Here is a 16,454-nt window from a genome sequence, read left to right as displayed (position 1 = left end):
AAACAAGCATGTTTTGGAACAGCCACTTCTGTACTAAGCTGGGCAACGTGTGCTTAACACCCTAACAATGAATGTGTGATGCCCACATCAAGAAAATATTTTCATGGCAAATTCAATATTCTGACAGTCATTTCAGGTGCAGTGAAAGCATGCATAATTTAGCAATCAGGACCTTGTGCCCTCTTTCCTTTCATTCAGGTGATAACCATCAAAGCAACAGCCAGCTGCTCCTTACCAACCGCCTGCTACTTAGGAGCCCCAGAACCAACCACCAGCGAACCTTACATTTTACAATATGCAAGTACCATTGCACAAATAATTCCATTCACACTTAGTTCCTTTACATTCAAAGGCCAACTGTATTGAAATTTCAATTTTGCAAAGTTGGTTATAAATCAGTAGTATGTACTATTAAAACAACCTTGGCAGAGCTGTAGGGCTGGTAATTGTCGAATTTTCTTATTAGCAGCCTTTTTAATTAATTTAATCATGGGGTTTTACATGCCAAAACCACAATCTGATTATGAGGCATGCCGTAGTGGGGTAGTCCGAAAATTTGGACCACCTGGGGTTCTTTAATGTGTACCTAAATCTAAGTACATAAGTGTCTTCACATTTCTCCCCCGTCGAAATGCAGCCACCAAGGCCGAGATTCGGTCCCATGATCTTGTGTTTAGCCACCCAACACCATAGCCACTAAGCAACCACAACAGGTATTAGCAGCCTTCTTTAGAGGGGATACAGCATTGCAATTGTCAATTTAGTCAAAATGTTCTATATTTTGATTATTTTTTCTGCAGTACTTCAACATTCATTCCGTAAGGTCCTTCTTTTTTAATTAACAATACCAAATGGGTCATCTTTCTTATGACATGAAATACTTCTATAACCTGTTTAAAACAAAAAATAACTCTAGAGACATCGTAGGGCAAAGAATTCATAGGATCCAGCAGCCATCTCATCTACACTTTTTCATCTTCGGACTTGCTGTCATCTATAGGGTTGTCACTGTCTTCTCCGCTTGAAGAAACGCGAAGGTGACATCCTCGTTACTCTTGCTATCATAATCCAACAGATAGCAATCTACCACAGTAAAATGCCACACCAGTGATGTCATGTTTGTTTGAAAGCATCGGAAAATCGCATGCAAACAGGGTGACCTGAGCACACAAGGAATGCCTATTGCCATCTAGTGTGAAAAGGTGCATCCAATAAAAGGCATGGAATTCAATATCCCTACTGCCACCTATGTTGTAATTGGAAAAGCACCCTTTTACGGCCTCTATTCATCAAAAGTCATTCAAAAATGTAGAGATACCGATGACAAGGTGATCTCATCAGATGCCAAAAAGTAGCAATTACTGATGACGAGTTGAGATCAAGGTCCAATAAGGGGTTAATTTATCTTGTAGCAAAATATTATGAAGAAACGAGCACTAGAAGATGAGAAATTTTAATTTCTTTTGATGTATTATCGAAACAAGGAAAAAGAACTGGGCTTAAGGATGTGCCATCGCAACACAGTGCAGTTCTCTGTTTACGCAGTGGCGCCATGTTGGTATCGCTGTAAACAGAAGAAATTGGAGCAGCACAAAGGCTGCTGCAAATCTACACTATCTGAAACTAGGCTTCTTATGCAGTCCAAAATATCACTGTAGCTAGCCTTTAAGGCAGAGTACACAGCAAATGTCACAATGCTTTTTGCAATGATAGCCCCCCACAAGAGCAGCAGAAGCCTGGGCACTAAAGCAATTGAAAAAGATGACAAAGAACGATTTTGGCTAATTTTTGGGCCAGGAAAGGAATTGCAAAATATCAAAACAAATAACTCCTTGCGATATAGCTAAACCTTGAAATAATGAACTTCAACATAATGAAATTCTTGGTATAACAAATTGCATCAGACTTCCATTAATGCAACTCAATTTTGCTATCTCTATTAATGATTTGCCTTTTGGCCAGAACTGCAATTTTTTTGTCACTGAAATTAGTTTTTTCCAATTGCCCGAAAATTTAAACATTCTTACAGCCCCTCCCAGAAAAAAAAAATCTATTGGCAACAGCATAAAAGATTGAATTTCAATATAAAGAAATTTCGAAATAGTGAAGTGAGATGACAATTTTACAGACTTCATTATATCAAGGTTTAACTGCATCTTATCAATAATAATGCAGCCTGTTAGAAATAACAGTTGCAGCACCCTTACGAGAAGTGGTGCCTCACCTTGCCAAGCACGGTCGAGGATGTCCTTCTGCCTTCGCAACATGTCCTCTTCCTCCTTGAGCATCTCTAAGCTCACGTCATATATGCCCAACTGAGAGCTGTACACTTCTTCCTCCATTTCCAACAATGTGCACTGACCTCGTAGGGCCTGCTGCTCCAGCTGCAGCACAAAGACAGAACAACATGTCACACTGCACATTCCACGGAGTGAAGGAGCACTGCGCTTCCACTGTACTGCGCTTCTTGAATGCCGCCAACAAGCTATCGCATGCTGTTCACCATTCAATGTCCCAGCTAATATGGCGCAAGCTTAAAAAATAAAGCGATGCCTTCCATGCAACTGTATGTTATTTGCAAGCTTCTGGAGAAGCTCCCAATACCTTTTGTTATGCTTGAGTAATCGGCACCAATTACGTAATTTAAATATTTTAATTGCTGACTGTACGACCACAGGGTCAATAAACAAGGTTTGTAGAGTACATTTCAAAACATCCCTTTCAGTTGCTTGCAATGCAGTACCATTCACGCAGCTTTCTTTGCCGTGCTTAAAAGAAAGCGTGCAAAATGTTAAAAATATTGTTATGACCAGCTACTTGCATGCCACAGTGGCTTTCCTTTAAATGCCCAGAAGAGGGCTACACGAAAGGTAACACATGAGAAAAAGTGGAAAGTGATGTTTTCAAATGTGCTCAACAAGCTCTTTACTAATTGGTGTAGCCTTACATTTGTTCATTAAGGAGCTAGTTAATTAATCACTAATTATTTTCATATTGACGGCTTCCTCAGGAGATTGCTGATGCCAGAGAGTTGCTTTCATCTACATAAAGAACTTTACCTTTCTGTCTTTTGTTTCTTTTCCTTTGTCCATGTTAGCACCTGCTATATCTGATAGGTTTCAGTTGCTTTGAAAACATTACACCTTGTTATCCCGGATACTGTGACAGCTTGAAAGATGTTCCCATGTTGAACTTAGGGCACATAACATAACTCTTCCTAGCCTGTCTACAAAACAGTTTTTTTCCTCTGCAGCTCACCATCTGGGTAATCTTGCCATGCTGCAGCTCTCGGGTGCTCTTGATGGCACCCAGCAGCTTGAGCCGCTCCTGGCACACAAACACTTCCAGCTTCTGAAGGCGCTGCATACCGTACAGCTCAAATGTCGACCGACCAAACTTTGTCTGGTCCTCGAGCATCCTGCTTCTCTGACCTGCAAAGGATCGCCACATACAGCTGCTCAGGAGTGCTGAAAGAGAGTTGCCCCAACTCTAGCCCTTTGGAAGGCAATGTTGCCAGAGAAGGCAAAATGCAGTCATTATGAAGTAATCGAAGTAACAAAGTAAATTCAGCGCCTTCTTCAACTTCATTATAGCGAGGTTTTACTTTACTTTACCATAGCATTAGCATGGAACAGTAGACTTGTATGATAAACCAAGCAATCTGTCACAAGTCAGCAGATCACATGCCCACGGAAAGCACTCCCAGAAGAGGCAAGCAAATAAGGCAAAGTGGGCAGTGCCTCTCAATGGCCGGTAAGCAAGAAATGCCAGTCACATCAGTTACATCAGCTGGTGTTCCACAAGGCTAATAAAAACTGAATGCCATACAATGTGCAAGCCTCTGTACACACCCTTTGCAACAGCCATATCTAATGTAGCTCTAATTTCCACACGGCCTTATTAATTCATGTTCATGGCATACAAAAGATTAGTAGAACCACACACACACACAGAAGCTGTACAAGTGTTATCTCCAAATAAGGTTAAACCTTTGTATTTGGGCAATGTATGCTATGCACATTGTAATATATGGCATACATGGTTTTCTTAATGGAAAGACCAAGAGACCCTCCTTACATAAAAAACCTGTGCTTGATTGACAAACCAAAATATTTTAGGTACAAAGAATCATAACTGGCTAATTATAATAAATAAATCACCATGTGATGCAAAACCTTGTAGCACTGCACCATTGAGGAAAAATGTGCATTAAACAAAGGGAAGAAAAATCTTGCATGATGCAACCAGCTTACAAAAAAGAATAGCCATATGAGGGTTTCCAAACAGCCCTGCACCATCACCTGAAAGTGATTGCAATCAATCACATGTAAATCCCTGTTTAGCATTTTTTTTAATAGTTTTAGTGAGAGATGTCAAATATGCACACAAAGTGATGCAGTAGCAGAAAATCTGTTGCACCACACTACATGATAGAAACCCTGTGCTTCAAGATAAGATGTTAGGTCCATTTTGTGAATCAACCTTAACAGTGTCCTGAAAATAACCTGACCTGAAACTAGCTCCACGGTGTGTCGATAGTACTCCTGGTAAAGGTGTTGAGTGGCTTCATTGGCAGACTGCACTCGAGTTTCCCACTCTTCGAGCTCCTTCATTGCCTCTGCTCTGACACGAGGCCCAAGCCGGCCGTCATCAGCCCTAAGGCGTGATGCACGACTGCGCTCAGCTGCCAGCTCACGCAGTTCCAAGAAGGGCCCCAGCTGCAAGGTGAACTCATGGTGATGACAAGCAACATGGCACGCCAAATGAACACAGCCAGCGTGCATTCATCTGAAACTGGTTAACTGCACCATATCAATAAGTTCAAAGAGGCTACCATGCTCAAATAGCCACAGGCACCCTGACAAGCCACCAAGAATCCCAATCTGTTTCGGGAATTAAATTTCACAGACTGCATAGCAATGCCGTTGTTTAAGGCACAGGCACGCTGTCATTCATCGAAATTAAGTTAACCCTGTGTAATGTCAGCGAAAGTAATACTTGTAAACGACTAATGACATATTTCAATGGTTGCTGCAATCCTTCAAATCTGAGCAAACTGATTCTGGAGGCACTCTGTGTCATAGTAGGAGATGTCTTGCACCAATCGAACAGCCAGCTGCTTTCTAGAACAGTGAGAGATAAGGAAGCAAAATAGCAGGTAAATTTCCGGGCCAGTTCCACATCTTCCACCACGAACTACATTTAGATTTCAAACATGGCAGTGAGGAGAGGCATACGTGGATGATAATGGTTGTTGCCATAAACAAAGCGAGCACCAGCACAGTCACGTGACCAAAAACTGATCAGATTTCTCAGCGGCTCTGCCCATGATAATGGGAGTGCCTCTAGGCACTCCGATCTGGATTCAGGTGATTGGAAAACACCATCTGAATGTAGCCAGAGCACTCCTTTTCAACCATCCAAACAATATCAGTCTTTTGGGAGCACTTCAAAGTGCTCAAAAACAACCATCCGAAAATGCCATAAGGCTCGCAGAGGTGCATAAGCCGCTGGCAAATAAAGACAGCCCAAATTCAGGCTACACCACAGGCAGGGCTTCCAAAGCAACAGTAGTCGGGAAAATACAAGGGTCCATTATGGCAAGCGCAAGAGGCAGCCTGCATCAGAGAATGGTTCTTCATGAATGGAACTGATCCTAATCAAGCAGTGACCTAAATATCAGTTAAAAGCGTGGGTTTCAGACATATCCTCAAGATCCAAACAATGAAGATCAAGTAGTAAAATAAGCATACACAACGCCAATGAGTAAAAAGGCAGCTTCAGTTAATCTAACAGTGATTCTCAAAGCAACAGCTAGCCAAATTTTTCACACCTTTATAACATGCACAATAGACAATGTGAATTTTGGCAGCAAAGAGTTCTGTAAGAAGCCTCCGATTGCAAGTTATGATAAAGTATGGATATGAAACTGTTCTTTTCCTTCTCCTCCTCCCCTCTGCCCCTCCCTTCTTTTCAACACAGAACCTACAAGGTGGAACCCTACATCCTTAGTGATATTCAAAACCAATAAGTGACACATATTGTAAAGTAGCATGCATGCTTCACATCTTTCTTCTTTTGCTTGTTCTTTGCAGACATATATATTGTTACACGCGAAGAAGACCATTTATCATGCTTACGGCTGGAGGGCGCTGTTTATTTTAGGTCGCAAAAGTGAGCTCAAGAGCAGCTAGTTGGTTGAAGATCTCAACGTTTTCCTCTTCCTCTTTCCGAATTTGGGGCTGCAAGCACACTCACCAATCTTTGTTGCCTTTTTTTTTTTTCATGTGTATATACAACATTCCTCTTGTCGCAGACAAAGCCCGCCAGGCAAGTCAACCCATTTGTCTTGACGTGAACAATTTCAAGCAGGCGACATGAGCCACTTGGGTCTTGGCAGCTCTTAAACCACTCACTGAGAGGCAAGCTATGGTATAGGTGACCTCCGTGAGTATGTTAACCCTTTCGCTGTCACGGACGTACCGGTACGTCATCGCCCTTCCCCCCCCCACAGTGTCACTGACGTACTGGTACGTTCTCTATCGTGCGTTCAAAATTTCGCGCCTGAGTGCAAAGCTCAGCTTTTGACTCTTTCTACAAGTTCGTATATTTGCCCCGACCTGTGTTAATCCATGTATTGAAGAGTACGGTGCGACTGCCACTCCCCACTTTCTCTTTGCTGAGTGGCGCGGTGGCTCCGCGTTTGCTGGATTATGCGTCGCGCGCGTGTAGTTATGGGTTCAAGAGTTGTTCTGCAATCTCCGCTGGTTTGAAGGTTTTTATTTTTCTTCTGTTCGTGTGCCTGCTACGGCGCGTCAAGTTCAGGTGCACAGGCCGTTGCCTCTCCGAAAAGAGCGACTCAATTGCTGCTTTCGCTCTCTCGCCGCACCCACGCGTCCAACTTGCAGCAGTAAACGTAAAGCCCTTCGAACTTTGTTTTAGCCTTTTTCTATCTTCCTCTGTCTTCTCGATCATGCAACGTCCCATTTCTCTCTGTTGTGCGGGCGATTGAAAGTGCATCCTCCCTGCGCGCGGTTACTTTCGGATGGCTCGGCGTGCGGGACCTTCGTCTGCTCATTGGAGCGGTGGCTGAATTACGATTCAGAATACAAGCAGAGCTCGGATTCGGACTCGGACAGAGTCGCATGTGAAGAAGAGGGTTCCGCATCGTCAGATTCAGATGTTGAACGGATTTTATAGTCAGGCTGATGATGATGATGATGATGTTTACTAACAACAGCTGCAGAACACTGAAATGTGCATATTGCATTGACTAAGTTATTTGTATACCAATCATAATCAAAAATAAATTGCTATGTTCATTCCCTGTTATGCTCGCTCCCTGAAACCAAGCCGACACTGGGGGTGCGTCACGGCCAGAAAGGTCCGACAGCGAAAGGGTTAAGAATAACAAATGGTGCATCGTAGGTGGCCGAAGGCTCTTGGCATAATCCGCATTTCTGTACAGGAGTCCACAGCCACACTAAATCACCAGGGCGATAGGTTACCAGACGGTCGCGAATGTCGTAGCATGTTTTTGATCTGTCCTGCGATGTCAAAGTGTGTAAAACAAGCAATACGACACACCTCTTCGGCAAGGCAGAGGGTCTCACCGATAGCAGGATTTTCATGACTACAGAAACAGAAAACAGTGTCAATTGTATATCGGGGTGGACGTGCGTACAGCAGGAAGAAAGGGCTATAGCCGGTAATGTCATGTTTGGCGGTGTTTAACGTATACATCATAAAAGGCAGTACATCATCCCACTTCTTGTGGTCGTATGAAACATACATGGATAGCATGTTTATGACTGTTCAGTCGGTGCGCTCCGTAAGCCCATTCATTTCTGGATCGTATGGTGTTGATTGACGCAAGTGGGATTCACACGAACGAAGCAGCTCCTTTACGCCATTCGCTTTGAATTGTCATCCATGGTTGCTGTGCAGGGCGGACCACGTCAGAGGATGACATATTGCAGCCAGAGCATTGAAACTTCAGTGGCAGTTAAGTAGGGCATGGCTGCAGTCTCACAGTAGCCTGTGATCCAACAATTGCTCTTGGCTAATTTTGGAAGGGTCCATGAAGTCAATGCCCACTTGTTGGAAAGGCATGCTTGGAGGTGATAGTGGCGGCAGGAGACCAGCTGGAGCAGTAGATAAACGTTTGTGGCACTGACACTGCATGCAGCTGGCGACATACGTTTAGGACGTCTGTGTGGCACCACTAGGAGAAAACGTACGCTGGTACTGGAAAAGTTCTTATACAGGAGTCGATCACCACACAAAAATGGTGTGCTGTCGTAGAGGATGTTGTAGCGGTGAAAAGCGGTGTTAATTTAGTGTTCTTTAGCTGTTCAGCTTTGAAATTGTCAAAATGTGGAAAATTTGGCGACACAGACACCACAAGGTGATCAAAGTCGTCGGCATCACAGTTCACAGTGCCAAGTGGCATGCGCGAGAAGCAGTCTGTGTCAGCATGTCGTCGACCAATATATATGCTTTGGCTTCTCAAGGCAAGTAAAACAATTGTTTAGTTTGTGCATCATCTCTTCCATGATTGAGTTTTCTTATTGTGTGTCTTGTTAGAACTATGCTGCTCAATGTCACATCCATGATCAAGAAGAAACTAGCCTACATGCAGCCCTTTATTTAAATCCAATAACATTGAAGAAAATTCCAGGTGATGTCAAGGTCCTTATCCCACAGATGCAAATACAATTATGAGTGCAAGAGCAACGCCTTTCCAGACATCTTCCTGTACTCGACTTACCAAATTGTTGCACTGGGTTTCTTACACGGAAATAAAAACAAGATCACAACATATGCTAACTAGCGTGGAAAGTGATACAGCACATAAGCAGTAGGGAGGCAGGAAGACACATACATACCTGCCAAGCTGTATTATATACCGTGATTGCAGCCAAATAATAGCACAATTTGACGAAAAATACTAAAGGTCAATTTAATGGAAAAAAATATTTCACTCTTCATTCAAAACTGTCTCAACCAAAAATAAACATTTTAAGCAGACATTTCAGAAGTGGTAGGCGAACTCAAAGATGAGTCATCTTGAAAAGCGGGCATCACAAACAGATTTTTGCGAGCAATTCTGTCAGAAAACGTCATTAATTGGATAGGGTTTGGCATCATTGCCAGTATCACTGCTACCATCCAAACTAATGGAAAATGTTCTGACAACTGAGAACATTGCTTGTAACTTGATCAGCCATTGCCTTCACAATAGCAGCAGTATTTGTGTGGGCACATGCATAGTTTTATGCTTCTATTTACCTGGGGAACATTTCCCAGAACAGATCGCTGGCATGCTCAGTCACAGCAAGGGAAATATTATGTTTTACAAAGAACGCCTTAAAGAGGCACTTGGCTTTAGTTGCAGAATGACCTGCCCTTTAAGAAAAATGCCACCCAACTTTTTTGTTGTTCTCAACAACTTTGGCAACATCCTTGTGATTCCTTGTATTTAGGTGAACGACGATATCCCATTGACCGGCATGGTAAATAATAATGTTGCAACGGCACAGACTGCAAAACAAATACTTCTTCCCCTTGCACAATTCCTGAACGCATGGCAAACTCTCTAGCCTAACTTGAAATAAACACTTGAAAGAGCCTCTTTTCCAGCCTCGTGCAAAGTTCTGCGACCGCACCACTGCACATGAAGCACCTTATGGACAAAGAAGCACAGCATGAAACTTCCAAAACGCACACATGATGCCATGCATAGCACACAGAGAGAGCAATGTCTTGTGACAATATGAAGTCCGGAGGTGGATGAGCACCTCGACTGCCTGCACTGAAATGTGAATGGGTTAAAGTTAGTTCGAAGGAGGAGAGCAATTTTATTATTTCAGATCCGCATTTTTTTAAGTGTTGTGAAAACAATAAAATTAAGATTATCGGTGTCATTATGACAACCGTAAAGAAGATTAAGAAATTGGACAATTTAAGATAAAATAGTAAAAGCTGTAATGTATGCACATGCCTCAATTCGGGTGCTCAAAGCACTCAAAACAGCTCCCAACAACCACTGCTCTGTTTAGGACCAACAACTGTAAACTATTCCATACAACTCTTCTATGCAACCAAGCACCTTGTGCAGTAAGTTGTGCAGCAACACTCACCTGGAAATTATAGAGCTCAGCCAAAGCAATGGAAATGTTGGCCACTACATGGTCCTCCAGAGCGTACACCGTTGACAGCTCCAACATAGTCTCGGAGCGTGACCGGAGAGTCAGTATCTCATCCAAGTCATCATAGGTACGCTTCAGAGTACGCTCCAAACCACGTAGTCTCAACTCCTGCATTCAGATCAGCCACAAACATACACTTTTGCTCTGACTTGTTTAGATACCTTGTGACAGCCCATATATCATCATACTGGGTACGTAATAACTGACAGGGTTTTAAGTACAAAAATTGCACAGCAAGCTGTGGTGACGGGCTTCAGACTAATTTTGACCACCCCTCATTCTCAAGCTGGCACCCAAGCCTAAGTAAACAAGAGATTTAGCATTCCGTGCTCATCAGAATATAGCTGACATGTAAAAGCACACAGTGGGAGCTATTTGGAAATGCACAGCAATATGTGTCAGGTTCTGTTACCACCGGCTCATAATGCATGCTGGTGCATGTGCACTTTAGAGTGCTGGAACTGAAAGTGCTCAAAAAAAGTGGGGATGCTGTTTTATTTTTATTTTTACTTGAATCCTTCATTAATAGCGACTCTACAATTTCTATCATTTCAGGCAAATAAGACAAAATATCAAATTTGGTGACACTAAACCACATACTCTTAAACAAGCTACAACTCAAAGCTCTTTCTTGACTCCACCTAGTGAAGCACAGTGCGACCCTTCAACTGAAGAAGATTCTGTACTTCAATAATGCACCTCAAAGATTTCTATGAGGACAAGTTGCTTGACAAAAGCACCTCTGGTATGGTGCACTTGCGTAGTTGCCACGGGCACCTGGCTACATAAATTTTACTCAAGAATTGCGTCAAGAATTGCTCAAGAAAAACAGTAACCACTTTAGTCAAAAGGTGGCACTGCCATTAACTTTCTTTAGTCAAGGTAAAATGTTGAGTAAAGAAACATTGCAGAGAATGAGAGCTTCGCACTATCATTCCTTTACCTGAACATCTTCCTCATAATCAGTCAAGTAGTCTTCTTCACCAAACACCACAGCAAAGAGCAACCTCTTCCCTGTTGCGTCAAGTGCCTGCTTAAAATAGTACTCCAGCTCTCTGCACACTTTGTCTTCAACAGATGGATCCAGTGTTTCAAGCACCCCGTTCTTCTTTGAGAAAAACCCTAAGAAGCTCCGAGAACCTTTTGTTTGTGGTCCATTCAGTGGGAAAGCGTTCTCAAGTGCAGGGCACATGAGCAAGAGCTGCCTGTGAATGTCACGCAGGGCATCCGAGGAAAGTAGCACAGCACGTGCGGCACAGTTGTCCCTGTCACAAGCATGACGCTCGCCTTCCGAGTAGCTGACTGCGAACTGACACTCCACACGGTTGAAGGCAACAATGAACCGCGACAAGCTGTGCTTGGGAACATCCACAGGATCAAAAAGGTTCTCTCGGATGGCCACCCATCCATCCAGGCTGTCTTGGCGTTCGCCCATAGTCCTGCATTCAAATCACATAAGCGCTCTGTATGTGAAGCCAGTTGCACATGTTGGAGGGACACAAACTAACATATATATACAGGTGAAATAGACAAGATGAGTGCCACTTTACATATTTGTGCCGCTCTTCTAGTTAGCTATGTTTCACCAGCCAGCCTAACAAGGTCTTTAGATACAGTTCTGCAGTAGCTCACAAAGTGCCCCCTTAAAGGGCCCCTCAACAAGTTTGGCCATCTTAAACAGACAATCGCAGCACATAGTTCACCCACTGACGATTATGTCTGCAAAGTACAACACCACTAAGTGCTGTGAAAAGCTGGAATTTCAAACCAAACGTCGCACACCTTCCCTCTTGAAGAAGCGCCACTCCTAGCCAGATAGTCAGGGTAACACGTACAAACGCCATGACGTAATACACAGTCCTATATGTCACTCACCATGGCACATTACTTCAGTAAATCAGCGATTGTGGCACACGCAACACCACCACCGAAAATCCACCACACCGCAAAATGAAGAGAAAAAAAAGGAGGTGGGGCTCGTTACATGAACCTGATGCATGCCCTCAGCTGCGGAATGGGAGAAGGCAGGGAAGGATAGCCGCTTCTCGAGGCAGAGGGAGAGAGTGTCTCTGTTGGCAGTCGCACTCACCTCCTGGTGGTATGGTAACAGGACAGTTTATTTCCTTCAATTTTTTTCTGTAACACGATCCCTAGATGGCATTTCAGAGCTTCCAGTGTATAAAATTTGCAATGGGGCCTGATGAGGGTCCCTTTAATGGCCAGCATATGCAGTGTGCAATAACCAAGTCGACATTGTGTAATTACTCCTGGTTCCAAACATGCAGACTGAAGGAATGGTTAATTGATCGATGGATTAATCTATTTACTTATTTGTGTTTAACATACAAAAGAAACATGGGGGCTATGAGAGATTCCACAGTAGAATGCTCCAAATTAATTTTGGCCACCTAATAACATGGATCTAATGGGCAGTACACAAGCATTTTTGCATTTCACCCCAATCAAAATGTGGCCACTACAGTGGGTGAAGTCACTTGGTAAACAGTTTCAAACTTCTGGAAAAGTACATTTTCTTTCTGTATTGAACGGCATTGCTGCTTGTGTCATATGCTGGTGTACATCTGTCACACCCACTATATTTAACATGAATAAGTGTATGATTTAACATAACACAAGCAAAATTATTTAAAATATGCATAAGACATGTTGTAACTTAAATGTTTCCATGCAGCAATGCGCACTTAAATGAGAGACAAGCAATTATATATCACTGGCATTCTAAATTCCTCTTAAAAATGTTTTTCGAACAGTGACTGCATTTTTGGCCCCTTAAATAAGTAAAGAAGGTGCTGAAAACATCTCTCATTGCACAATTTTTGATGAGAAATGATTAAGGTAGCAATTTCTATGCTTGTTCAATGAAAATATATATGTAGTTGCACTGAATAATTAGGACTCGGTAATGGCTCGGCGATTGCACACGACGCTTACACACATCGAGAAATAAATGTAACGGTATATCCACACCAAATTAATTCAACCGGCACCATGACTGGCTGCAGGCACCTCGGGACGTTTATATTTATCTACAAATCAACACCGAGTTACAGAACTTGCGAAAACGCAAGCAAACGCAGTAAACACTGGCACAGTGCTGCACTTTCTTTCTTCTCTTTTCTTCCGTTGCTCATTTCAAATGGTAGCAATAACTCTGCGGGGTCGCCGAGTCCCTATGCGTCTGCATTGAACTCAGCTAGAAGTGTCATGCTGCACATTTTGAGTAATGCATAAACAACCGATGTTCAACAAGTATTTTTACCGGAGTCTATCGCGCACGCGACATCACGTCACCGCTTCGCTATGTGGGTCGCTATCCGTTCCGTGCAGGGCCGTCATAATTACTACCGTAGCTCTCCGGGTGATGAGTGCCGGCAGGTTTCACCCGAGCTGTCTGCTTTGCTCGCGACGGCGCGTCATATGGGTACAGTGGGCTTGCAACTGCGTGCGGCCTAACGAAAAAGAATAAAAAGATAAAGTGCGACGTTTCGAGCAACAAAATAAAGCCGATGTGCTCGGCCAGAGATGACCCGCGCGCCCGCTCCGAAAAACCAGTTCTAATATTTGAGAACTTCCTTCACGGATTTCTTTCTTTTGTGAGCATGTGTGTACGTGTGTGTGTAGAGCGCATTCGTTCCTTTTCGGATGATCACTGACCCTAAACTCCCACAGCAAGCAATCGTCACACTAAGGACGAGAAAAATAAGCGCTCTTTATTTGCACACGTTAGACGCGGACGACGGAATACACAAGTTTACACGAAACGCCAAAAGCGAAACTGCCTTTTCTTCAACCTGAACAATTAAACGACTCCGCATAATTACGCAGGGCAGCTTGTACTCACGATACAGTTTTTTTGTAACATTCATCAGACAAAGGGAAAGTTAACATTGCGATTGTTTGTCTTCGCAACAGCCGGTTAGCGGCACATGCATGAGAGATAATCACAGCCCACGCTGCGATTATCAGTAAACGCCTACTTTAGAAAAGTGCGCAACACATGCAAAACCCGTGGACCATCAATCCTTTTAGAAGAACGTCTAATATTATGCGTTGTAAGATTAAAGGTAAAATTAGTGCGCGGAACTTACATTGACACGAGTCTTCTGCTTCACGAGCTGCAGGCGCTTGCTAGTGGAAACTTTTTGCGCAGCATAGCACTTTTTCCACAGAAACACAATCGTTTATACAGCGTCCGCTTCCCTAGGGCATGTATGCGACACCTTATATTATCCGATTGAGAATTAAATCAAAAGGCAACACACTTTCTACACGGTGACCCACACAGACGAGCAAAAGCTTTCTATGTTACTCCAATCCTTCAATCACCTGGAAGTCAAAGTTCAGTCTCTCACCAGACCTCGTCCATCACAAAAAATTCGACTGCTCGTTGAGAGGGCGCTCTAAGTTGCACGCTGGCTGAACCAACGTTTAAATAAAAAAATCATAAACAATAATTATTTTAGGTAACTATAGTTCATAACAAAATCTAACTATGCTATATTTATTTTTGATCACTTTAGAAACAAAAAGCATTAGTTCTGGTTTTGTTTTTATGCTTACAAGGGAAGCACTTTTTGCTGTTTGGTTATTTGTTTCAACCTCAATACACAAACTGTCGCTTGACTTCTACTATAATGCACTAGATACGAAAAGCGGGCCCTGTGCGGGCTCACCACTGAGGCGTTTTTTTTATTTTTTGAAGTATTGTTGACGGCACCGTTCCCGTACTTCAACTGAATGAACCGCCCTTCGCACCGGCCGGACGCGCGTAGACCTACCGCAGCGGCACGAAGCTTGAACAGGCGTTTCACACTGCTGTGTCTGTTTTGTTGCTCGCTGGTGGAAAGAATTATTGTATTCCACACCGGCGTGTTGTAAAGCAAATGGAGAAAGAGCTTACGGAAATCGCGCAAGCGACACAATAACGACAGCAGCTCGGCCCGCGAGCGCTCGCCGCAACCAATGGGCACAGCCAAAACAGTCAGAGCGATATGGCGACGGCGTCGCCGCCGAAATTTCAGCGTTTTAAGCATAAAATGCTTTTAGCTCCTGTTGTCGGCGACCTTCAAGTGACCTTGAGCCAAAAGTTACAAGATAAAAAAAAATGTTACTTCCGAGTGCTTCCTAATGTTTGTTCACAATATCAATCAACCTGGAACTTCTAGTACGCTCAAATTTTATTAGTAATTTCCAATAGCGACGTTCGAAAGGCAGACAGAGGCCATCATAAATTTCATTGTCATCTTTTGGCGCTGAGTACTCCTTTTTGAACGCCAGCGGTAGGGTGGCTATAGCTATACCAGCGGTCCGTGAGTTCCGCGGCGTGGGCTTTGCGTCGCCTCGAGAGATGGCGCCACGCAGCCTTCAGGAGCTTCTACCCAACGTTTTTAGATTTCTACCCGCCGCGGTGGCTTAGCGGTTATGATGTTTCGCTTCTCAGAGCGAGGTTGCGGGATCAAATCCCTGCCGCAGCAACCGCATTCCGATAGAAGCGAAATGCAAAAACGCCCGTGTCTCGTGCACTGGGTCCAAGTTAAAGATCCCGTGGTGGTCAAAATTAATCCGGAGTCCCCCACTACGATATGCCCCATAACCAAATCGTGGTTTTGGCACGTAAAACACCAGAATGCAATTCATTCGTCTTCTAGATGGACAGTGCGCTGTCTGCCTGTCGTGCGGCCTTCAGCCGGTTTTCTTTTAGCCGGGCAGCGTCCATATGGACCAGTGCACAGTATGGCGTGGTGCAGTGTGTCATTGCGAACATCCACTAGGCCCATTTTACGATTGTGGCTAGTATAATCTCCAACCAATCTGCTTTGCCGGTTGCCATTTCATGCTTACATCTGCTCTCGATTGCGGAAGAGACAACAATCTATTTTATTATTATTTTTTCATCACTCTCTGCGCTTTCCGTGGCGTCCGCTGGACGCAGTCCCCTAATCTAGTACACTCTACTTCTACCCCAGCGCCTTGGTTAATGCGCTTGCTGACTTGCTGACAGAGTTTTCTAGGTAGTGTTCAGAAGCCAGGAAGCCCGATCTATTATGGATGCGCGCACGCGATGTGGAATGCCATTTGATATACCTTTTGATACGGAAACTGCAGTGGCTTTGCTTTACTTGAGCAAAAATAAAGGAGAGTGACTATAGGTAGCGGTTTTACATGGATTAGGTCGTCTGTTTGATTCAGTCGAAATTACAATTAAAACAGGCATCACCGTGC

General features: G+C 43.6%; 1 protein-coding gene across 1 annotated transcript in view; it reads right to left on the bottom strand.

The window, feature by feature from the left end:
* LOC135896809 (junction-mediating and -regulatory protein-like) overlaps window positions 1-14,582 on the bottom strand; it is a 33,943-nt gene extending 19,361 nt beyond the window's left edge. Inside the window, exons 1-6 of the mRNA XM_065425324.1 lie at window positions 14,321-14,582; window positions 11,155-11,650; window positions 10,143-10,319; window positions 4,511-4,718; window positions 3,259-3,431; window positions 2,225-2,384 (exon numbers count right to left, since the gene is read on the bottom strand). Of these exons, the coding sequence (XP_065281396.1) occupies window positions 2,225-2,384; window positions 3,259-3,431; window positions 4,511-4,718; window positions 10,143-10,319; window positions 11,155-11,650; window positions 14,321-14,322 (1,216 nt within the window). The 5' untranslated portion in view covers window positions 14,323-14,582. The remainder of the gene's footprint in view (window positions 1-2,224; window positions 2,385-3,258; window positions 3,432-4,510; window positions 4,719-10,142; window positions 10,320-11,154; window positions 11,651-14,320) is intronic.
* Between the last annotated feature and the right edge of the window lie 1,872 nt (window positions 14,583-16,454).

Source organism: Dermacentor albipictus, chromosome 1 (genome assembly GCF_038994185.2).
Source record: "Dermacentor albipictus isolate Rhodes 1998 colony chromosome 1, USDA_Dalb.pri_finalv2, whole genome shotgun sequence".
Classification (NCBI taxonomy): Eukaryota; Metazoa; Arthropoda; class Arachnida; order Ixodida; family Ixodidae; genus Dermacentor; species Dermacentor albipictus.
This window is presented reverse-complemented; position numbering and strand designations above follow the sequence as displayed.